Raw genomic sequence first — 25,513 nt, forward strand, 5'->3', positions numbered from 1 at the left:
TTATGCCACTGGCCATACTGGCAGACCCAGTATCCTAGTGGTGTAAACCACCTTTGTCCCCCATCCTCTGGGCTCGGAATCAGGGCCCATGATCATGGTAGTTCAAAATGGAACAGTCCTAGTACAATAGAGTAGTTGTAGCCATGTCAGTCTCAGGATATTATAAAGACAAAGTGACGGAGGTAATATCTTTTATTGGACCAACTTCTGCTGGTGAGAGAAACAAGCTTTCAGGAGCTCTTCTTCAGGTCTTCAGCACAGAGCCAGGTTCCAGGGCAAGGTCACACACAGGTGTAGCCAGCTCAGGCAACTGATGCAACAGAGGCACGGCTGCTCCCATCCCCAGGAGCCAGGAAGTGGGCTGGGTGGGCTGTGGCTAGACATGAAGAGCTCTGTGTGGCTCAGAAGCTTGTCTCTCTCACCAACCGAAGTTGGGCCAATAAAACTATTACCTCACCCACCCTATCTCTGAGTACAATAGAGTCCACCCCCCCTGCCAAAATGGGTCCAAAAGAGGCCATGCCAAGACAGATCTTTTAGTAACCCGAGTTTGGTTTGGAGATCAGCTCTGGAATCCCACAATAGCATGATGGGGTGGGAACAAGGGAGAGGAAGGGGACTCTTGGCAAGAATCTCTGGATAGCTGAGTGATTATGGAGCCTGCTATGGCCTAGTCAATCCTCTGCTCCCACAGCCGCCCGGCTGCCTAGTTTATCATCTCCTAGCCCAGAGGGTGGGGTCCTTACGCCGATGCCTACACACCGCAGGGCAGCCGAGAGAGGCTGTGGCCGGTAGGGTGGGAAACACAGGGCCGGGCGCTAGGGGGGCGAGGGGCTTGCCCTGCACAGATCTCCGGGCTGGCCGCCCCGCAGAGCCCCGGGGCCGAGCAGCTGGCTCAGACCGTTCTCACGTGAGGCCAGGCGGAGCGATGGCGCCGGGCCAGGCCCTTTGCCAGGCCAGACGCGGCCGGGGGGTGCCGGGCAGCGCCGGCCCGTGCTGTCCCCTAGCGCTGGCCTAGGTTGCCGGGCGGCAGCCGCTACAGCGCCCCCGCGCAGGCTCGGGCTCCGGCCCCAACCCGCTTCCTGCTGCCGGGGGCGGGACCAGCCGCGCCTCCAGTTGCATCAGCTGCCAGAGCCGGCTGGGCCTGCGCGTGGCCTCGCTCCGACCGGCATCCGGGCCCGGCTGTGTGCGGAGAGCGGCATGGCGGGGGCAGGGAGCCAGGTGAGTGCCGCGCCCGTCTCAGGGGCCGCTGTGTGGGTCCCTCCCCTTAGCGCTCTGGACTCGCGGACCCTCTGGCCCCGGGCCGGGCTGGGTTTGAACCGGGCCTTCACCCCGGCCCCTGAGCCGGCTCGTCCCTGGGGGCCGGCTCACCTCAGGCAGTCCCGGCCCTGTGGCGGGTTCCCTTCTCGCCCGAACCGGCTGTCCTAGCCCAGCCCGGCCCTGTGGCGGGCTCCCCTCTCGCTCGAGCCGGCTGTCCTAGCCCAGCCCGGCCCGGCCCTGTGGCGGGTTCCCCTCTCGCCCGAACCGGCTGTCCTAGCCCAGCCCGGCCCGGCGGCGGGTTCCCCTCTCGCCCGAACCGGCTGTCCTAGCCCAGCCCGGCCCTGTGGCGGGCTCCCCTCTCGCTTGAGCCGGCTGTCCTAGCCCAGCCCGGCCCGGCCCTGTGGGTGGTTGTGGTTTGGCAGCGCCAGTGACCCGCCCGCCAGTCCGCAGCACGGTGCTGTTCCTGCCCCGCAGAGTGCGCAGGATAAGGGGCTCCCCTGGTCCTGCCATCGGGACCCCTGCGCCACCGTGGATCCCTGGTAAAATCAGCGGGGCTCTGTGCGGGCACAAGGGCTGCGCAGGATCCGGCCCTAGGAAGCCAATTGAAACCCTGCAAAACAACACGTATAGGGAATGGGCAGCGCATAGCGAAACCTCCAAAAACAGCGAGGAGTCCTTGTGGCACCTTAGAGATTAGTGCTGATACAAATATTTCCCTTTCCACTTTAAATTGTCATCTCTTAACCAGTGATTTAAAAGTGATGTGATCTTGGGACTCTTCAGATTGGACTTTAAGCTCTAGACGGCACTCTTTTAAAAATGCAGAGAACCATACCCGTGCAAGGTGTTTTTACAGGTGGATAGAAAAAGGAAGTCCCTGCCCTGTGCAGCTTGCTGCCAATTATAATGTCACGTTGCATATTTAGTTAAAGATAAAGCAAAACACAGAAAAGTATATAGAGCAGAAATGGGGAGTTACTGACTGTTCTTCACAACAAGTTGGTAAGTCTTATGTGCCTGGTTAGAACTGGGGAAGCTGAGGTAGTGACTTGTCTAAGGATATGAAGAATCCTTGTCAGAGCTGGTGTTAGGATTCAAGACTTCCTGAAGCCCTGTGCTGTGCTGTGCTTAAACCAATGGGCACCTTCTCCATCACCTATAGAGTTAGATACAGTTATAAACTAACTTGACATTGAGAAAGGAGAGAATCTAATCTTACTTTAATTTCTCTTTTTAGATAGCTGCTGGGGAAGAAAAGAAGGAATGGGGAAAGAAGAAAACGAAAGAAGGATCTGGTGATGGGGGTTGCACAGAGGTAAATTTCCAGTTCATTTATATGCTTTTAAACAATTTAATTTTATTGCTGAATATCGTACCAAGGACATCAATGCATTACACCAGGGGTTCTCAAACTTCATTGCACCACAACCCCCTTCTGACAACAAAAATTATTACACGACCCCAGGATGAGGGGACCGAAGCCTGAGCCCAAATGCCCCAGATGGCAGAGCCAAAGCCCGAGCCCCACCATCCTGGGCGGGGTGGCCAAAACCAAAGCCCAAGGGCTTCAGCACCAGGCAGGGGGCCTGTAACCTGAGTCCCACCGCCCAGGGCTGAAGCCGTTGGGCTTCGGCTTTGGTCCTGGGCAGTGGGGCTCAGGCTTTGGCCCCCGTCCCAAAAAGTCTGAGCCAGCCCTGGCGATCCCATTAAAATGGGGTTGCGACTCACTTTGGGGTCCCAACCCACAGTTTGAGAACCACTTCATTACAGGTACTATTGTGGGTGCTCTTATGCTCCAGCTGATTTATAGTAATGACATGCAGCAGTGAAATAGTTACAAAATAGTTTTTGTAATAATCTGGGCTTGAATAGGGACTGGGAGTGGCTGGCTCATTACAGAAGCAGCTTTTCCTCTCCTCGAATTGACACCTCCTCATCTATTATTGGGAGTGGACTACATCCACCCTGATTGAATTGGCCCTGTCAACACTGGTTCTCCACTGCGAAGTAACTCCCTGCTCTCCATGTGTCAGTATATAATGCCTGCATCTGTAACTTTCACTCTATGCATCCGAAGAAGTGAGGTTTTTACTCACGAAAGCTTATGCCCAAATAAATCTGTTAGTCTTTAAGGTGCCACCAGACTCCTTGTTGTTTTTGTAGATACAGACTAACACGGCTACCCCCGATACTTGAAAATAGTTTTTGTTTCTTTGATGCTATTACAACAGGTTATATTGGATTTGTAGAGCGGTCTGTAGTCATTCCCTTTTTACTATTAGTCCTCTGCTTTGCACCAGGATGAGGGATGCATTTGTAATGATGATGTAACCTTTGTCTTTCTAGTGGCTAAGTTTTCTAATTTTGAGCAAATGAGAATACATAGTAGTATAGACATGAAAAGCATATTTTTTTCTTAACTATGTACTTCCTGACATTTTTATTATTTGGCATATTAGAATTTTAAGCAATTTACTATAAACCAGGTACAAGCCAATGTTTGTTTAATTTAAATCATCTTAATCTTAATTTAGCTAAAGTTTTTTTGTCTTTAAATTAGAAATTAATTATGATTACTTAGTGTTTAAACTGCTTTAGCAACACTTCTGGATGCAGACTATTAAAGGAGTAAATGGGAAGAGTGGAAGAGTAGCAGGTTAAAGTGGGAATGAAGAAGGAAGTGGAGATGGATAGGGAAGGTAGAGCATCAATACAGGTTAGCTGGGATGTTAGTAGGATTTGATTCATTAGAATAAGGTTGAGTCAGAGTTTGTATACCTCTAGGAGGTGGAAGTAGGAGATCTTGAGATGCATAAGATATACAATTTTTTTTGCTTGTAATTGAAACAATGTGCTGTTAGACTTTTCTTTTTCCCCCCCACTCCCATTTATTATTGTGATGATAACGTCAGCAGCTTGCTTTTTCCAGTGTGTATTAAGCTACAGTAGAATTTGTGCTTCTCAAATTCTTGTTGCATCGCATTAGCTGCTTGTTTTGCTAAGAAACTAGCCTGGCCCCTCTCTATCTTTTGAAAAAGGATACTGACTAAAACTTTCATAAGGACCCAAATAACTTGAAGCTCAATGAGATTCAGATTGCTACGTCTCTTAGACACTTCAGAAGAATTTACCTTCTTTGCTTAATTTTTAAAGTTATTTGTCATTAGAACTGGAAGTCTTTGCTAAATACTTCTCCTTTCCTCCATTCTTTTATATGTAGCTGAATCCCTGGCCTGAATATATCAATGAGCGTCTAGAGAGGTATCATAAACTTAAAGCAGAACATGATGCGCTTCTAGCAGAAAGAGCTGCAAAAGACAGCAAACCCATTAAAGTCACATTACCTGATGGCAAGCAGGTTGATGCTGAATCCTGGAAGACCACTCCTTATCAAGTTGCTTGTGGAATTAGGTATGACTGACTTCTGTGACCTATGCTATCAGTTTCAGACACAACTATTGCAAATTGCATCTGTGATCTTTTATAGTCCTTGGCATGATGGGTTATTTATTTCTTAGCATAACTTAATTTTCTTCAAGGCATTATTTTTAGCAATCTTGCTTTTGCTATAAATTCAAACTAAACAGCTTTCTCGTTTCAAAACATAATTCTTTGCCTTATGAAGATGCTGTTTCTAAAATTAAATCATTATTTATGGGCTGGATCCTGTAAATACATAAACATGTGAGTAACTTTTACTAAATAACTACTCCTGTTGAGTTGGGAACTAATCAACCATGCAAATAATGTTACAAACATGCTTGAAGTGTTTGCAGGATTGGGTGCTATTGCATCACATAACTTAATCTGTTCTGCATTGACATGTGGAAGACTGGTGGGTGACACACCTGTTAATTTCAGTGAGAGTCACCCATAAAAATATCTTAATTAAACCATTTTCCTACATATGTGTGGTACACGTCAAAAAGAGCACTACCCTAACTTTGGATGTATATCAAATGGTTAAACTTTTATTGTAGTTTTGGGCAATGTAGTAAGCATCTTGGAAAACTTCATGGTCATGTTTTATGATGCTCAAAATTAAAATGAGAAGACCTTAAACTTCAAAATGGAAACACTAACCCTATTGTGGCTAGGTTATTCATTGTACTTAAAAGCTTGTCTCTTTGCTTTCTTGGTACATATGTTTAAGGCTGGCAGTTCATGCACATGCTGTTTGCATGTTCATTCATCTGTCAAAACAGTCTCTGAAAATTTGGCCTCAAACTTTAATTTAGTGTCCTTTATCATAAAAATAAAGATTGTACCTATGTTCATTTAGTGTTTCCGTTAAGGTCAGGGTGAGTTCAGTATCCGTGGATGTTTCTGAACAATATTGGTACGGTTCTTAGACATCAAATAATCTCCAGTAGAATTGATTTCTTCTAGATTGAGGTGAAATAAACTTAGAAGGAAAGACTAGGTCTTTCTTGGAGACTTGTTCAGCTCTAAATTAAGTACTTTAGAAACACTCATGGTGTGCATCTCTCTTGCGGTCAATCCATCTGAACTACTGATCTGCTCAAACATTTAATAATTTCAGTTTAAAGTTCAAATGACTGCCAAACTTATCATCTTTAAGAATTGTTGGGTTTTTTTGTTAGTGAAGACAAATGTAAAAGTAATAGTATCTACTTGAAGTTTTCAAAAAGAAAAATCTGATCTCATTCAGGTACTTGCTTAAAAGAGGCTGCATCTTCTATTGCAGAAGGGTCATATTAGCAGCAAGTACTGCCCTAAATAAGTCAAATATGTTAGTAAGGGTGCGCCACAGTGGGAAATTTGCTAAATAAACTACCTTTAGTTTCTTCCTGTTCTTCATCCAAAAAAAAAAAAAAAAAAAAATTGTGTGTGGGATTTTCTTAAGTGCTTAGTGTTGGTCTAACTTTGCTTCCATTGCCATCCGTGGGTGTTCTACCACTGACTTCAGTGGAAGCAGACTTAAGTCAACACTAAGCACTCTTGAAAATCCCATCCTGACTGTGCAGGGGAAAGGTTATGGGGGAGTGTCTCCATTTGTTGATTCCAATAGCTGACATACAAATTATTTATTGTATAGTCAAGGTTTAGCTGACAACACCGTTATTGCTAAAGTGAACAAAGTGGTTTGGGATCTAGACCGTCCCTTGGAGGAAGACTGTACCCTGGAACTGCTCAAGTTTGAAGATGAAGATGCTCAAGCAGTAAGTATCTTCCACTAAACTGGTTCTCCCCTCCCTTGGATGAGAAACTTTAAAACCTGAACTTAGTCCTCAGTGAGCATAACTACCTTTAACATTTGTGGAATAAAGAATGAAAATTGCTGTGCAGTGCATACCTTATTTTCTGCTAACTACTTCTTAAGAAAGATGTGTGCTATTGCAGATATATGTATGCTGGCATGTATTAATAGCAATTGCTTTGCTAGCAGTTGTGGTAATTAAGCCTATGTTAGGACTCTTGTGGTGAGAATAAGCCTCTAAATCTGCAATCTTAATCTTAATATTACGTTAATGTGGGTTTTTTTGTATTAGTGTCTTTTTGTACGTCATAAACATGTAGCTCTTTATTTTAATGGTTGCTTATTCAGATTAATGTAAATATGGAAAGTAGTATTAAGTACACTTTAAAAATGATATGCAGTGCAAGCAGCACTCAACTGTATAGCTGAGATCTTAAATTCATATTTATTGTTCCCATATCAACCAACTCTGCCATGTTGCACATATGATATAGTTTAAGGCATACAAAATAATTCTATTTATGTGCAACGTGGACAAGTTACAGTTATGGTAAGATGCATAATTTTGCATTTTCAGATATGTACATTTAAAAACATGCTGCAGTCATATAGATTTGGTTTTAATTTATCAACAAAACTAAAAATAGTAGCTTTGTAAAATTAATGTTCAAGTGTAATTTTTGTCTTCATTTGATTTTTAATTGAAAACACAAACTAATAAAAAAATCCTATCATGTGGAAAGACAGACTATTTGCTATGTATCCCATGTTTAAGACTTATTAACAACTTAGGCCCTGATGTTGCAAACTCCTGCACAGGTGCAGGATCAAGACCTTATGTTCCAATTGTATCTTTCAGACTAAGTATTGTGTGGGTTCAATACACAAAGTAATGTAGGTGCCTAAACTCCAGTTTAAGCACTTAAGTCCCTGTGCGCAGCACTACTGTGATCCATGAAGCTCCCACTTGCCTGCTGCCTAACCCACTAGGCACCTAAACTCACTCAGTGTTTAACTTTCAACTGTAGAAGTTCCCTAAGTTTTAGATCCTGTGGCATGAGCACTGCTGCCCCACTCTAAGCCCTGGCTGGGATGATTTAGTTGGGGATTGGTCCTGCTTTGAGCAGGGGGTTGGACTAGATGACCTCCTGAGGTCCCTTCCAACCCTCATATTCTATGATTCTATGATAAGGGTCCAGACAACTGTCTCCTGCCTTAGCCCCAGAGCAATTCATGAACCTGGGAGGCGTGGGGGGGAAGCTTAGTTTTTGGCTTCCTAAGTCATATGCGGGGCCCAATCCATTAGGTGCCCCTTGAGTATGCTTACCGGATTGGGTCCCATTCGAAATCTGGGATGGAGTGGGAGGGGGGAGAAAGAGAGAGAAATAATGAAAGAGGGATTGGAACAGGGGGACTAGACTCAGGGTCTCCCATTTCCCAGGTGGGTGCCCTAACCACCGGACTACAGAGAGTGTGTGTCTCTCACGCACCTTGTCACACTTTCAGTATTTATCCTCAGCGGAATAGCTTCAACGGGCGAGACGGAGGGTGCCCCACATCAGAATCTCCCATTGCTCAGTGGTCACAGCACATTCCTGAGAGGTGTGGGAGACCCCTGTTCAAATCCTTTCTCCCCTTCAGGCAGAGAGGGGGGAACTGAACCTGGGTCTCCCATATCCCAGGTGAGTGCTCTAATCACTGGGCTAAAAGGTATATCACAGATGGTGGCTCTTCCTCCTCCGTCCATTTTGTGTACAGTGAGGCAGGCACTTAACTCATTTCTACAAGAAGCAGCATAGGTGTCTAAACCACCTGATTCTCCAGGCAGCAGGTTCCTGTTTGTGGATGGCAAACAAAGATAGGCGCCTCCCTGCCGCAGGGACTTTGGTGCCTATCTCTGAGAGAGGGGCGGGACTTGGCACACTCCCTGTCATTGGCATCTCCTGTTAGCTAGCTTGGGTGGCTCAGTGCCAAGTGTGCTGAATTTTTGTGGATCACATTCTAAGGTGCCTGTCTCTCCCCACTCATCGTATAGGAGCCTAGACACCTAATTGGGCTATGTGGATCGCAGTGTAGTTCTCTGATTCTCTAGGCCCCTAAAAGTTAGGTGCTGCAATGCTGTATCACAGCACGTAAGTCCCTTCATGGATCCCAGCCTGTATTACTGCTCCATTGCTGCTATTTTAAAGTAGATAGATGATATATGACTATAGTAAATGAGGCTAGTCAATTAACATTTGTGCAACTTACTAAGTGAATTTTTTCTCCTTCCCCAATCATTTGAGAGAACTTTTATGAAATAATTTTTTCCAATACTTAACGGATGTAAAGATGAGCAAGTACAATTTGTCAGATAATTACTCATGATTTTTGGGGGGTAAATTGGCAAATTGATAAGCGAATCATTTCCCACAGTGCAACAGGCTCTAATATTAGATCTCTTCCTTCAAGTATCTGTAAAAACAAATCATCAAAAGACTTCTGTATGGATTTCAGAGGATCTTGAAATGCTTTGTACATAAATACTCAAGCTGATCCCCTTTTTATCCCTCTCATTAGGTATACTGGCACTCAAGTGCTCACATAATGGGTGAAGCTATGGAGCGAATCTATGGTGGATGTTTATGCTACGGCCCACCAATAGAAAATGGATTTTATTATGACATGTACCTTGAGGATGGGTAGGTTCTTTCATTTCACTTCCAGAAGGTTAGATTGTAACCCTACATTCCAGACCAAGAAAAAGGCAGAATGCGTAGCTGTGCTACCCAAGGAGCAGGAGTGGAGTCACAATCTGGGGAGTCTGAGTCACAGTCTAGTTCCTGCTTCCCCTTGCTCCTGAGGCAAAGTACTTTGACCAGCCCTTTTACTGATAAAAATTATTTCCCTCATTGCAATGACTCTAGTGCATGAGCTGATACGTTGTGGGGGCAGAACTACGGCAGAGATTACTAGTAAGAGATAATGCAAATTTATTTTTGTCTGTTGTAGAGGTGTGTCCAGTAATGATTTCTCTGCTTTGGAGACCTTATGCAAGAAGATCATGAAGGAAAAACAACCATTTGAAAGACTGGAAATTAAGAAGGAAACTCTACTTGAAATGTTTAAGGTAGGTTGTTCTAGACTGTTTCATATTTACTGTACCTGCACAATAATGCTAGCTGTGGAACGTTAGTGGAGCATCTCCTATTAGTATTAGTGGAAAATGCACCGTTGATGATGTGTGCAGCAAATTGACAATATATTTCCAAAGGTATAGGTTTTTATATGGGTTTACTTGGGATATTTAATATTTAAAGGTGAGCACATATACCAATTCTTAGTTTTTTAAATGGAGGGAATGAGGGTGAATCATGGGACTGTGTTCCCGAAACACCAGATTTCTAATCTGATTCTTCCACTGACTCACATCATGGCGCTGGGCAAGTTGTTTTTCTGTTACTTCGTTTCCTTGTCTGCAAAATTGGAATAATAGCTTACATGGATGTTGTGAACATGAATGGGATGGGATTATAACTCTTTGAGAATGTAAAACACTAGTGATAGTAAGTGCTGGCTTTGCAGATGTCTGAAGCTGTATTCAGCGAGCTCTTAAAATCAATTTTTAGATGACAGCACTAAGTCTGAGTATGAAATAATTTCTGTACTACTTTAAGCAACAAGGACTCTTGTGTTATCCTGTAATGTCCACTAGATGAACATACATTAAATCACCACGATGGCTACTAGTGCTGAAGTAGACACGAGCATTTTCCAGTATTGTAGCATTTTTGCTTGAACTCCATTTGCTCAGTATTAACAGAGTGAACAGACCTTAGAAGAAATGAAAATCATAGAATTGTAGGACTGGAAGAGACCTTGAGAGGTCATCTAGTCCAGTTCCCTGCACTCAGGACTAAGTATTGTCCAGACAGTGGTTCTCAACTAGGGGGTTGGGGCCCCTTGGGGGGCTGCGAGCAGGCTTCAGGGGGTTCACTAAGCAGGGCTGGCATTAAACTTGCTGGGTCCCAGGGTAGAAAGCTGAAGCCCTGTCGCATGGGGCTCAAGCTGAAGCCTGAGCAATTTAGCTTCACTGGGCCCCCTGTGGCATGGGGCCTCATGCAATTGCCCTGCTTGCTACCCCGTAATGCTGGCCCTAGCTTTAATATGCAGAAAAACAGTTGTTGTGGCACGCATGGACCATGGAGTTTTTATGGCATGTTGCAGGGGGCGGGCACAGAAAGAAAAAAGCTTAAGAACCCCTGATCATATCCCTGGCAGGTGTTTGTCTAACATGCGCTTAAAAATCTCCAGTGATTGAGATTCCACAACCTCCCTAGTCAATTTATTTCAGTGCTTAACTACCCTGACAGGAAGTTTTTCCTAATGTCTAACCTAAACCACTCTTGCTGCAATTTATGCCCATTGCTTCTTGTCCTATCCTCAGAGGTTAAGAAGAACAATTTTTCTCCCTTCTCCTTATAACAACCTTTTATGTACTTGAAAACAGTTATCATGTCCCCTCTCAGTCTTTTCTTCTCCAGACTGAAAAAATTGGGGTTGTTTAATCTTTCCTCATAGGTCATGTTTTCTAGACTTCTGTTGGCTCTTAGGTTAATTGCTTGTCAGCCGAATTACTTTTCTTTCAGAGATCAGCAGCAGTAATACTGCTGGGGGGGGGGGGAGAGCAATTTTATAAGCTTCGAAGGAAACAACATAAATATAGTTGGTTGCCCTATTTTTAAAAGAAACACTGCAATCCCCCTTGTGAATAGAGCTCTGAGTGTTTTGTCTAAATCCTCATATATACTGTACAAGTTATTAAATTCCAAGTGATTTGAATGAACTTTGCCACTCCTCAGAAGTGTGTCCATGCAAAACTGATGCTGATAAAAGCTTCATACCACACTGTCATATATTCCTTGCTGATGAGTGAAAGAATAATATGGGAGTTGCATGTGTTCAAGACCTCTCAGAATTTAGCATCAGAAAGGCTTTTTCAGAAGAGTGCCCTCAGCTGTGGAACCCAATGGCCAGAGATCAAGATGAACCTACGTTGTTCCGTATAGACCAAAATGGATTTCTTTGTGAAGGTCTACCCTGAATAGGAGGCCACACAAGTGCTACAAAAAGCTGTTCCCCATCCTTTAATCTCTATATCTAGCCCATTCCGTAGGATACTCTCCCATCTGTGGGATTGGAGGAGAGGAATTAGTTTGTTCATGAACACACATTGAAGGGTTCTTTTAAATTAGTAGAATAGATTCTTTCATTCAGTGGCAATAGCACATAACAAATACTTGAGATTTGAATTGCAGTTTCGAGTCGTGAAGAATTAACATGGACTCTGCCATTCTATTCCCTCCCAGTATAATAAGTTCAAGTGTCGGATCTTGAATGAAAAAGTCAACACTCCAACTACTACAGTGTACAGGTAAAAAAAAAATATACACACACACTGTAATGCCAGTGTCTGTAGTATTTACTAACATAATGTGGGCTAACTGAGCATTGTCTTTGTTTGCATTTTCACAGGTGTGGTCCCTTGATAGATCTGTGCAGGGGCCCTCATGTCAGACATACCGGCAAAATAAAGGCATTAAAAATCCATAAGGTAAGCATTGAGATTCTGTGCCTAATTTTAAACAAAGATATTTATCTATTGACATCATGGGCCAAATCTCTGGGAGAATGGGGGGGTCTGGCCCTTTGTGCCACACTGCTAGTATAATCTGATCATAAACTTAGTTTAGCCCAGCTGAGGGAGGAGCATCCTGATGTCAGAGTGACCTTCCAGTGGTGCAGTCAGATTATGGGGGCCTAGGCCTACGCTCATTGCTGATAGCATAGCAAGAGAGGGGACATGGCTCAAGAAAAGGGGTGTAGCTAGGTACACCGTATGCTATGCCGATCCTGGCTTGTAATTTTTGCCCCTTGTAGCTGCTCCTTGTAGTTTATTGTAAATTGGAGCAGCCAGAGGGGACTGACCATGCAGAGAGCAGCACCAGTAGTAGAGGGCAGTGAAGGAAATCTTTAAACCACCTTTTCACACTGCCAGCCGACTTGTGTTTGTGCATCTTTGCTACAGTCCGGGATCTTTATTTTGTAATGTGTAGATTTAGCTTTCATCATGATTAAAAATCTAAGAGCTCTGTTTTCATGCTTGTGTTCTTTTTACATGGTGCCTTTATCAGTTTCATTTTTTAACTATGGCTGTTTAGTTTTTAATTATTGCATGCCTTTAAAGAACATATCACAGAGCTTGTACAGTGGCAGTCAGAATGGCGGGTGCTGTTGTCCTTGTTATACTACACCGTTTTGTCTGTCTTCAGAATTCCTCAACATACTGGGAAGGCAAGTCTGATATGGAAACCCTCCAAAGGCTTTATGGAATTTCATTCCCAGATGTAAAAATGTTAAAGGAATGGGAGAAGTTCCAGGAGGAGGCTAAAAATCGAGATCACAGAAAGATTGGACGGGTAAGACAAACTTTTTAGTGTATTTTTAAAATTCTGACCAGAGACTACTCAGTGATTTAAAAGGGCATGTGAAAGACAGCACCTATCTGCTAATGCTTCAGAATTCAGATGTGATGTGATTCACAGAAAATACAGTAACAAGTTGCATAATTAAGTGATTGTCCTCTTCAGAATGGAGCCCCAAAACCACTACAATGGACTGTAGACAAATAAGCATCTTTCTAGAGAGTTTTTGGTTATTTTACACAAATAATCAAAAACCTAAACAGGATGGTAACTGTCCTACACAGAGTAACTGTGCACAAAACATGAAAACTCCAATCTTGGGTAAAGCAGGAGATCTGTAGCCTGCAACGGGGTTTATTTTAGTGCTATGTTGAAGCCCAAGAGGAAGCTTGTTCCTAGAGGGGGCTCCTATAGCTTGTCATTGCTTAGAATTTTTTCTTTGTACATCTCTAGAATCCATTATATACTCTTACTTTTTTCTTTTTGATTATTGCTGACATGTATTTCTAGTGTTCACAGTTTCGCTACATTTTTTTATTCTTTGTCCTCCAATAAAATAAAATCATCTTAATGAAAATGCATTGTTTTAGACAAGGTGATTAATAGTTAGAGTCCTGAATAAACTGTTAGAGTCTGCTGTTTCTATTTCAAGAAAGGAGACAGCAATGTGCTAAAATATCTCCTCCCCTAAAGCAGGAACACAATCTAGCGAAGTATCCGCTTACTGATTAATTATTTGAACTGCGCTTTGGAGATGTAAAATGTCACAGCAGGACTAGTTATGTTAGCAGTAATAGCAGATAAGATGAACCTTGAGGGGTGTAGTTAAGAAGACATTGCACACAGATACGTGAAATGACAGGTATATGTAAGAACATCAATATTAAAATAACAGGAGTACTTGTGGCACCTTAGAGACTAACAAATTTATTAGAGCATAAGCTTTCGTGGGCTACAACCCACTTCTTCGGATGTTGTAGCCCACGAAAGCTTATGCTCTAATAAATTTGTTAGTCTCTAAGGTGCCACAAGTACTCCTGTTATTTTTGAGGATACAGACTAACACGGCTGCTACTCTGAAACCTAATATTAAAATAGGAAACCTTAACCTTAAGCTATTGCTCATGATGGGGGATATTTACACAGGGAAGCATATCAGATCTACTGCACCTTGCTACTTTACAGTATGTTAAGTTTAAAAAACTAAACAATACTGTAGTCTGGATAGTGATGTGTAGTAAGAACATTTCTGGCCTGATTTTAGCTGTAACATTGGGAGAGGAAAAGCGTATGATCAGAATTTAAACATATCAGATAAAACTAAGATGTACCAATGTTTTCCTACAGGACCAAGAACTATATTTCTTCCATGAGCTCAGTCCTGGCAGTTGTTTTTTCTTGCCAAAGGGAGCTTACATCTATAACACATTAATTGAATTCATTAGGGTAAGTAATATCTTTGGATTTTTTATCTCCTGTGTTTTATAATAAGATTTCTAGACAAAGAGCTAAAAAGGTGTTAGAAGACCATATAGCAATACAATTGGGATTAATTTTAAATGTTTATGGGATCTGGTTTAAAAAAAGTATATAGTAGTATACAGTACGCGGGTGGTTTAATGCATGTTTGTTTAATAGGTTATTGAATTTAGCCTGGCAGAGTTGGAGAGCTACTTTTTGGAGAATGGCATGTAAGAAAACAAAAGAGATGGGGAAAACATGCTGACATTCTGCTGTGATACTGTATTTATATCATCACTGCACCATGTTATGTATTTGTGCTACAATACAGTGCAAACATTGCAATGCAATATCACGAGGCGCATTCAATTATTTTGTGACTAACAAATGGAGACTGATTCTCAATTGCTTCTATGGTTGCTGGGATGGAGAAATATGTTTCTTCTCTTATTCCCCACCCCTTCACCTTCTCTGGCTGCTGCAAAGAATGGGAAGGAATCTTGGCAGCCCCTGCCTGTTTAGCTCATTATTGCCTTGCATGTTTCAGGGGAGCAACTTTGCTCGTTTTTATTGAGTCATACACTGCAAACGCTGTCTTAAAGAGACAAATGTGGCTTTAAGCCACAGGTTGAGCATTGCTATTCTAGCCTGCCTTATTAATTTTTCTATTTCTTGGATCTATTCTTTCAGAGCGAGTATCGGAAGCGAGGATTCCAGGAGGTTGTCACTCCAAACATCTACAACAGCAAAGTCTGGATTACATCAGGGCACTGGCAGCATTATAGTGAAAACATGTTTTCATTTGAGGTGGAGAAGGAAATCTTTGCTCTGAAGCCCATGAACTGCCCAGGACACTGGTATTTATATAGCACCTGTTTCATCAAATACTGCCAATTTGTTTGGACTAGCTCTAGCTTTCATATTTTCCACCCGATTTGTGAAAAAATCCAAGCCAGGTGCACTCTGGTATTTTTTTAAATAATTTATTTTAATATTATTGCTTAATTTGATGCAAGATCACCTATGAATTTCTAGCTGTTCCAGTGCACAGACACATTCTTAACTGATATCTTCAGTTCAGCTCTGTAGCTTTCTCTTTCTCATGTTTTCTCAGGTTGATTTTAGTTGATGCCAAGATGTATACATTTCTGCTTTAGTGGTGATTTTGAGTAGTCTGCACCTCTGACATACAGACCTGTTGCTTAGGCATCCACATTTGAAACACTATCAAGGGTGTTATAATCTGATAATTAAGGACCATATAGTCTACAGTGCCTAAGTTCAGTGAGATACAGTTATGAATGCTATTAATCAATCATTGCAAGGGCTAGATTTTCAAAACTGGCTGCCTCCTTTGATCCCCAAAACATTGTATGCCTGATATAGGTATTTGTGCATAGGTGCAGTGCCAGTTTTTAGTGTATGCAATGGGTGAACTTTATGGGAAGAATATGACTGGCATTGGTTAGAACCGTAAGGAAGCCCATGTCCTGAGAAGTCCTATGCTGAAGACCAGATCAATGATGAAAATTGGATTTTGGAGTATGAGAACAGTGTAAGAAGCTACTAAAGCTGCTCAAGTAATTAAGGAAATGGATAGGTACCATCTTGATGTCAGTGAGTGTAGATGGACAGGTTTGAACAAACTACACTTTTAGAGAAACAAATATGGCCATCATCTACTGCAGGAATGTGGATGGTAGACATGAAGCTGACATAGCAATCCTAATGTCAAACGAAGCAGAGTAGGCACTGACTGAGCGGGAATCAGTCAATGAAAGAATTATCCCCATTCACTTTCAGACTAAATTCGTTGTCATACAATGCTATGAGCCAACTGATGAAATGCCAGATGAGGGAAAAGATGCTTTTTATGATTTGTTACAGAATGTGTTAACCAAGGTCCCAGAACATAACATGACATAGTGACTATGGGCGATTTTTAACACAAAGGTTGGAAGTAGCAATGATGGATTGGATACAATTATGGGCAGCAGGGGTTTGAACATGAACCAGAATGGTGAACAATTGGTAGAAATTTTCAGCATGAACAAGGTAGTGATAGGTAGAACAAAATGTTCTCATAAAGAAATCCATAAAGTGACATGGAACTCTCCAGATGGTATTAAAAAGAACCAAATAAATCACTTCTGCATTTCAGGAATGTTTTGCAGCTTGCTGGAAAAGAGATATGTACAGGGGAGCAGATGTGGGCAGTGACCATAACTTTTGTATCGCTACATTGAAGATCAAGTTAAAGAGGATGAAGAAGGTTAAAGAAGACCGCACATCAATAGCGCACAATTAAAAGTCCCAAGCACAAAAAGTGCTTTTCAGTTTGAACTAAATAACTGGTTCAGTGTTCTAATGGAGTTAAATGAAGAAGACCAAGACATTGATACTCTGAGGGAAAACTTCAGAGTGGTTTCTACAAAGTGCAAAGAATTCTAATAAGAATTAAATCTAAAAGGGAAGAATGAATTAGCGATGCTACTTGGGCAGCAGTAGAAAAGAGAATAAGTGTAAAGCAAAAGCTCATGTGAAGAGACAAGCAAATGGCAAGAAGAATACAGAGCTCTAGACAAAGGTAGAAAGGAGTGATAGAAGAGATAAAAGGGCGTATATTAATGTGAAGAGACTGAATATGGTAGCCAAAGAGGTGACCTTAGAACCTTGTATAAGACAATCAAACAGCGAACAGGAAACTTTAGCAGTCCTGGAGGGCCTATTAAAGGTGCAAAGGGAAAGATTCTTATTACAGAAAAAGAGGAAAGGAAAAGATGGGGAGAACATTTTCAGGCTGTTTTAAATAGACTAAGCCCAAGTGAACTACTAAAAATACATGATGAAGACCTACCACTAGAGCTTGATATTGATTTAGGAGCATTACAGTGGAAGAAGTTAGAAAAGCCATCAGTAAACTCAAAAATGAGAGCAGCTGAAAGGGATAACATTACTGGAGAGATGCCTAAAGGAAGTGACAAAATAACTGTCCAGACTTTCCTTCTATTTTTGGGTAGAATATGGAATGAAGAAAAGAACCCAACCCAGTTGAAGAGAGGCCTTATAGTAATATTGCCAAAGAAGGGTGACCTTACCAACTACAATAACCAGAGAGAAATCACATGACTCTCAGTACCTGGCAAAATCATGTGCAACATCATCCTGGACCTTCAATTTAGAGAGGAACAAGTGGGTTTTAGACTGTTGAGATCATGTTCAGACCATACTGTTGTTCTCAGACATATTATAGAACAAAGTGTGGTGTGGCAAGTACCTTTTGTGATACATTTTATAAATTTCCAGAAGGCTTTTGACAATGTACCCAGAGACAGTCTCTGGAGAATTATGGCATATTATGGAATACCAGCAAAAATAATTACAGTAATCACAGATTTATATGATAATGCTGAATGTGCAGTCAGAGATGGCGACAACATCAGCCAATGGTTTGCAGTGACAACTGGAGTAAGGCACAGAGTGTATTATGTTCCTAGTATTGTTTGTCCTGGTCACTGACTATGTCATGAGGAAAGTAACTGCAGAAGGCAACTGAGGAATTTTATGGACAAATGATAAAGCACAATTGGGTGACCTTGTTTTTGCTGATGACTATGCCTTAATGGAAGAGAAGACATAGCTTTTGGCAGATACAGCAAAACAAGTTGGTTTGTTCATCAACAAGGGGAGGACAAAGTATGTGAGCCTTAGCCCCGCTGCGCACCTCTGCTACCCCAGAGCCGCTCGAGGTAGGCGGTGCCAGGCTGGAGCCCGCGCCCTGAACCCCTCCTGCACCCCACACCCTAACCCCCTGCCTTGAGCCCCCTGCCACACCCCTCCTGCACCCCAACCCCCTGCCCTGAACCCCTTGCCACATCCCGCACCCCTCTTGCACCCCAGCCCCTTGCCCTGAGCCTTTTCCTGAACACCGCACCACTTCCCACACCCCACACTCCTTCCCGCACCCCAACTCCCTGCCCCAGCCCTACATTCATGGCCCTGCATGCAATTTCCCCACCCAGATGTGGCCCTCAGGCCAAAAAGTTTGCCCAACCCTGTTCTAAGTAGAGCAAACCAATCTAAAGAACCAAATATGGTAAGATGATGATGATGGACATATTGAAGAGACACCTTAAAGATGCCACCAACACTACTTCCATGAAAAGTGACAATATGGACACCATCTGGAGAGAGAAAAAGGGCAACCTAGAGAAACATTATACAGAACAATAGAGAAAAGCCAGATCCATCAACGTGATCCTCAGAAGTCTGAACGGACCAGCACAAGACCAAAATAAATGGCAGAAACTGTTGAATGCGAGGGGGGGGGGGGGGGAGAGGGGAGGGGGAAGGATATATATCACCATTTCACAGGTGAAGTTTAGGAAGCCAGCTTTTAATATTTGACTCGGATGCTGTATGGCTCTTAGGAAAACCTTCTTTATCATTCTTCCAAACAGCCCTGAATTTTTTCCCCCCTGAAAGTTTTCTCTGGGTTTGACTCTGTGCTGTATTACAACTTGTAGGTATTACTGAAATTGCTAGCATCTGGCTTATCAGAATGTACACTGAGGATCTTTAATAGTTTAATCCTGAATGAATTTCAAATAATGAACCTTTTCCTTCAGCCTTATGTTTGACCATCGACCAAGATCGTGGCGTGAGTTGCCGCTGCGTATGGCAGATTTTGGAGTTCTCCATCGTAATGAGCTGTCAGGAGCCCTTACAGGACTTACTAGAGTACGGAGGTTCCAGCAGGATGATGCTCACATATTCTGTGCCATGGAGCAGGTAAAGCATATTGTTGAATAAGATGATACATGTTAAAATGCAAACAACACAAAGCCTTACGTATGATTTGTCTTCATGTAAAGATTGAAGGGGAGATAAAGAGCTGTCTGGAGTTCTTGCAAGCTGTGTATGGTGTGTTTGGATTTTCCTTCAAACTGGACCTCTCCACTCGTCCTGAAAAGTTCCTTGGAGATATTGAAGTGTGGAATCAAGCTGAAAAGGTAATAGGTAACTTCAATGGCCTGGTGTAGAGGTTTTAGCTGTATATTCAAGTAGTGGGAAAGTGGAATGTCTGGGGGGGGGGGGGGAAATGGGCCTCCAGGTGGACTGGTGACAGCTGTGGCTGTAAGCAGTTCAGCTCGTACAGCCATTTTTAATTCTTTTTGCCACGGGCTAATAATAGCTCTCAGTGTATGGAGATCATGGTGGATGATGATATGAGAACTTGAATTCATTTTAAAGAAAGGGCCAGAAGATGTGACTGCTTAAAATGGAGAAGAAATCAAGATCAGTTTTTCTCAAGTATGTGTGTGATCAGAATTTTGAGCCACCATCCAAGAGCCGAGCTGCACCTTAATCATGACAGTACTACTGCTAAATTCAACTGCACAAGTAAGGGAAGCAAGATTGGGTCCCTAGTTATAATTGAGCATTGTTGACAATTAGGTAGTGAATTACCTAGTATTCACTAACTCTCTGTGTGTGGATCTGACACTGTACTACGTGGAAGAAAAAATAAGGCACATGAAATAAATACAAAGTGAAACACTAAAATCACACGTATCCTTTCTCCAGCAACTTGAAAACAGCCTCAGTGAATTTGGTGAGAAGTGGGATTTGAACCCTGGGGATGGAGCTTTCTATGGACCTAAGGTTAGTAAATTAAAATATTATGTTAGCATCTTTCCTAAGTAAGTGTCTCAGCACTATTGGGGGGGATAATAACACTCCCATCACCATAGTACTTGAACATTATTTTTGGTGGATAGACAGCAGAATAGCACTAGAAACAATCCTTAGAGAACTTCAAAGAAATATAGTACGCCAAATCCCATAGTTTCTGGGGTTCCCAAAACGATAGTAGATGTTATGGTATTTTTAATCACACGAGAGGCTTGGGATTCATCCATCCCCTGACCCCAGTTCTGAGTGTCATCCTACAAACTCCCTCATGATCTAGCTTTGTAGACTCAGCCAGGTGCATTGAGTAGTTTTAATTTTTCATTAAAGCATCCTGCACTGTTCCGGAGGGAGGATCTAAAATAAAATGTATTCCTGAGGAAATTGCTAAGTTATGTATATCAAAGCCTATCCCTAGAGAGCAAACATTTTGAAATAAATTCCTCTGTCCTTTATGCTGTCTCAAGATACTCAGTCTGGAGTTGTATGCTTTCCCGGGATGTAATTTTTTCCCTCCCGTATGTAGCTTGATGGCTAACTCTAAAGTAGTGAGGCAAAGTTCTTAGTTGTTTTCATGTTAGATGCTACAACTTCCAAGAACTTGTTTTGTGCTTAACATTTTTCTATTTCATCAAATCAACCCAATTTACACAGACAAAACAATCAGGATTAATGTTATTGTAATGAGCAAGTAGATAACTCATTAGGAAGCATGAACAGAAGGTGGCACTATTAGGCCTGGTATGAAAGAGTTTTAGGTATATTGGGAATATTCTGTTTAGAGATCAGTAACTTCTCACAGGTTTTTGTTTGTTTGTTTTGTTTTGTTTTTTAAAGCAGCAGTTTAGTTTGGTTTCTCATATTCAAGTTTTAATTATACACTAGCCATGAACAATTTTACCTGAAGTAAAATATCGCTTCTGGTATTTGCAATTTTGTAACTACTATAGTGTGCTTCTATTCTTCTTGTATGAATAATTTCACATGAGTATTGCATTCAAAAACTATCTGGAGTGGAGTTAGAATTGTATTGACACCTTTTTCAAGGAAAAATAAGCCCCTTACAGGCATCTGAGTAAAACTTGTCAAATTACTTGTTTTGAATAAGCTATTCAATAAACACAGCCTACTTTTCTGTTCACAGATCATTAGCAAACTGAACTGATTTCTACGAATGTATGTTAGTTGTTCACAAAATGATTTGAACAAATTTCACCTTGTGGACTGTTAGCAAACTATTGGTGGTTACAAATGTTCATTGTTCACCTTAGATCTTGTCTATACACAAGCTTGCACCCACATAATTAAATCAGTTAGACTCGTGCGTACATCTGTGTGAATACATTTCAGATTAGCTTAAACCTGTTCCTGATAGAGTAAAGCTAAATTGAAATAATTACCCATGTAGCCTTTTGCACTGGTTTAACTAAAACAGTTTAAAATTGCACCGTAAGTTAAGTTGGTGCAGCTCTGCATGTAGTCAAGCCCTAAACTAAGTGGGATTTTTTTTTTTTTACTTCATGATTGGATGACTAAATTAATGAGAATACCAAGCAGCACACTTCTGTTAAGAATTTTGATGAATAACTATAAAACTTGATAAACTATCTGTTAAAGTGTTCAAAAATCCAGAAAACTGACTTCCATCAAAATACTTAGACAACAAATGGCACCATGTTTATTTGCCCCCGCCCCAAAAAAATAAAAATTAAATCACTTTTTGTTTTGACCAGCTGATTCTGAAGGTCACTGGGGAGTTTGTTCAGTAAAACAGCTTAACCTGATTTATTAGATTGGCTTTGTATGTAAATAACAGAGTCTCTTTCTCCCCCCCCCCGTGGTAGAGTAGTGGAATAATAGGGACAATTTGCTAAATGATTAAGGCCCAAATACTTGCTTACATGCTTAACTTTCAGCCAAGGGTTTTTCAGGATTGCAGCCTGAATTTAAAAGAAAAGCATAATATGCATGCATTCAGATCTGGGAGCCAAGTTGCTTTGATGAAACTGAGCAATCCGAAATAAAGGAGTATGATCTTCATTACTCAGTGGTCTCCTCCTCAATTGATAGCCCTCACTGATGGAGGTATGCCCTTTAGCATGTAATGTAGGCTATGAAGCTGACACCTTTGATTATCTAATATTTTAAGTTAAATAGGCCTGGGATTTGTTCACCTACAGGTTGCAGAAGTCTTGGTTTTGACGATAATTGTTCAGTTTGACTTTTTAAAGTTATTCCCATGTACAATTGAATAGATTCAAATGAGAACTCCATGGAAAGTGAGTTCAGTGCACTGAACCAATGTGCAAATTTCATTTGAATTAGTGAACCTCCTGCCGTATTCATTTCTGTCAGGGGGCTCAACACCAGGCCCTAAAAGCCATTTATGTCTTACCTTGGGCTGAAGAGAGGCATAGATGATGTATTCACATGGTTCCTTAGAATAGATTTCACTCAGTGTGAAGTATCAGAGGGGTAGCCGTGTTAGTCTGGATCTGTAAAAAGCAACAAGGAGTCCTGTGGCACTTTATAGACTAACACACGTATTGGAGCATAAGCTTTCGTGGGTGAATACCCACTTCGTCCGACTCAGTGTGACATGTTTGAAAATCTCTTTGCTATAAGAGGGCATTTATTTAACTTATAGACTCTCTATTAAAAGTTTGATTTGTTTCTTAGATTGACATTAAGATTAAAGATGCCATTGGCCGATACCACCAGTGTGCTACAATCCAGCTAGATTTCCAGCTCCCAGTCAGATTTAACCTTACCTTTGTGAGGTGAGTACAACTAAAAATGTTAGTGTATAGTAGTTACACAGTCTAGTTTTCCTGTCACTTATAGGCATATTAAATCAGTTTACAATATTTCTTTTATTTACAGCCATGATGGTGATGACAAGAAAAGGCCAGTTATTATTCACCGGGCCATCTTAGGATCTGTGGAAAGAATGATTGCTATCCTAACCGAAAACTATGCAGGCAAATGGTAACGTTGAAAAATAAACTTATTGTCCAACCAGGGAGTGAACACTCTGGATGGTGTAAGAGGGGATTAAGCATGTCTAAAAGAGTTAAAGAACACTAAATACTACATCATTGTTTTTTTTCTGAAGGCCTCTCTGGCTGTCTCCTCAGCAAGTGATGGTGGTGCCGGTGGGACCAACATGTGATGAATATGCACAAAAGGTGACTTCATTTGTTCCAAGATAAATTTGTGATTTAGTTGAGTTACTTAATTGTCATTAAGTTCTGTTTTTAATTAACGAATTTATATAAATTCCTATTGTGAGTAAATTATATTGTATTCAGATGATAAATTAAGCTGCCTAAATTCTAAATGGACCTTAATCATCAGAAGCATGAAGTCTGGATTCTGGATATCCAAACAACAAATGTTGATGCTGGAGAGAATGTTTCTGGTTGTGGAGGCAAAGGAAATTGCTCACCTCTTCAGCTAGAGGGAAAACCCATGGAGAAAGTATCTTTACATTTATATCCTAATCCTGGAACTGACTCCACTCAGGTGGACCCTCAATGCCCACGTGCATTTTGAGTAATGATGATGGGGGAGGAAGAGACAGGGGTCTTTGTTTGCAGTATTAAACAAAATACAATCCACACAAATAGTGCTGTGTATATCTCTTTCAAACTCATCAGGCCTAAACTTTAAAGGATCTTCAGATCACAAAGACCTGTAGCTCTCCTGGCTTCAACATTGCTAAATTCTCGTAGAGTATCCACCCTAATGGATCTGGGTACTAGATTGCTTAGTGATTTAGTGTGTGCGAGGATCTCCTGCCATGTCCAAGCCATTCTTCCATATTTCAGTGCCCTGTACACTTTTTTGGCACTACCAAAGGGTAGTATCAAAATGTGTCTGCCTCTGAATGAAAGCAAAACAGACATCTAATTTTAATTTTTGGCTGTCAAACCTCAACTGATCCCTTTCACTCAAATCTACATATTCTCTCATGGTTGAGGGTTTAAATAAGATTTTGTCATTTTATTACTTAGGTCAGACAGCAGTTCCATGATGCTGGATTAATGTCTGATGTAGATGTGGATCCTGGATGTACACTGAACAAGAAGATCAGAAATGCTCAGCTTGCACAGTATAATTTTATCCTAGGTAAAGAAATAGCGTGTGGTGGTCATGTAATACAGTGGTTGACTTGTTTTTCTTGTATGCAACTGAAATTTGGTCTAACTCATTTTCCCAGTGAGTGAGTGAGGCAGAAGCAGCAGCTATACCTGTAAATTCCTTTTTAAGTTTCTTTCACAGCCAGCATCCTTCCAGCTGTGCATGCCTGGGCAGTACACACTATGGAGCCAATCTCTGCTGCTTTGTTAGCTGAAGAGATTGCTGTTTAGTGACTCGATACATTGACACTGCATCAGGAAAAAATATTTTGGTGCCTTTCAGTCAACAGGGCAAGAGACTGGCTCAGTCAAAGATCGCATTAAATGATTTGCAATAACTTGATTGTTCCCATGTCAAGTGTATGCTAAAGGAGGAATGCCACATTCTAATCTCTGATTCAGGCTGCATTCCTAGATATCTCAGTGCATTAATGAGTCTATGCTGGGTCTTGATGTTGTGCAGCAAAGATGAGAATCTGGACCTAGAAGTATAACACAGTATTGTTAACAGAAGTACCGTCAGTCATAGGGTTTGCATTATTCAGTGTGTCTGCTGGAATTACTAAAGGTAGCTTTAAGTGTAGGGATTGGGCAAAGGAGGATGCAGTGTAGGATTCAATTGTCTTGTCAAGCATTAGTATGTTCTTATTCATAATTCTTATTTAAAGAAAAGTGATTTTTATTTATTTATTTATTTTAATCAAGCCTTGAGCAAAAATTATATTAATCTGTGGATTTTGGCTTTGTTTAGTTGTTGGTGAAAAGGAGAAGGCGAGTGGAACAGTTAATATCCGTACTCGAGATAACAAGGTGCACGGTGAACGAACAGTTGCTGATACTGTGGAGAGGCTGCTACAGTTGAAACGCTGTCGATGCAAACATGCTGAAGAAGAATTCTAACAGATTTTATTTCCCAACCTTTAGTGTAAAAAGGATGATCGGTTTTATAAAGCACTTAAATCATATTGTAACATCTTATTTGCGATAGGTTGATTTTGAAATAGATCTTCAAATGAGCCAACAAAAATCAACCATGAAACATCTTTCTATATTATTCAGACATTACATGTGTCTATGGAAAGACCATTTTACACAAATGATGCAGCAAAGCTTCTTGGTATCTGATCACAAAAAATTAAGCCAGGTGACTAAGGCTTGATATGAATTAAGGGAAAATGGAATTGTTAATGAAGGATTAAAATATTGTACTAGTACTTTAATATTGTTCTAAGACTACCAAGAAAAATAAAATTTTGGTAACCGTGTCTTTCATA

The 25,513-nt window shown here is 41.4% G+C and overlaps 1 protein-coding gene across 1 annotated transcript; it reads left to right on the forward strand.

The window, feature by feature from the left end:
• Positions 1 to 1,194: 1,194 nt before the first annotated feature.
• Positions 1,195 to 25,491, forward strand: TARS1 (threonyl-tRNA synthetase 1). The gene is made up of 19 exons (XM_065405949.1): positions 1,195 to 1,221; positions 2,498 to 2,575; positions 4,481 to 4,671; positions 6,320 to 6,443; positions 9,041 to 9,162; positions 9,473 to 9,590; positions 11,830 to 11,894; positions 11,996 to 12,074; positions 12,793 to 12,939; positions 14,293 to 14,391; positions 15,097 to 15,263; positions 19,035 to 19,197; positions 19,281 to 19,418; positions 19,993 to 20,070; positions 22,777 to 22,877; positions 22,981 to 23,085; positions 23,213 to 23,285; positions 24,114 to 24,228; positions 24,991 to 25,491. The coding sequence occupies exons 1-19, from the start codon at positions 1,201 to 1,203 to the stop codon at positions 25,137 to 25,139; spliced, it is 2,133 nt and encodes a 710-aa protein (XP_065262021.1). The 5' UTR covers positions 1,195 to 1,200; the 3' UTR covers positions 25,140 to 25,491.
• The last annotated feature ends 22 nt before the right edge of the window (positions 25,492 to 25,513 follow it).

The sequence above is a fragment of the Emys orbicularis genome, chromosome 6, assembly GCF_028017835.1.
Source record: "Emys orbicularis isolate rEmyOrb1 chromosome 6, rEmyOrb1.hap1, whole genome shotgun sequence".
In the NCBI taxonomy this organism is placed as follows: Eukaryota; Metazoa; Chordata; order Testudines; family Emydidae; genus Emys; species Emys orbicularis.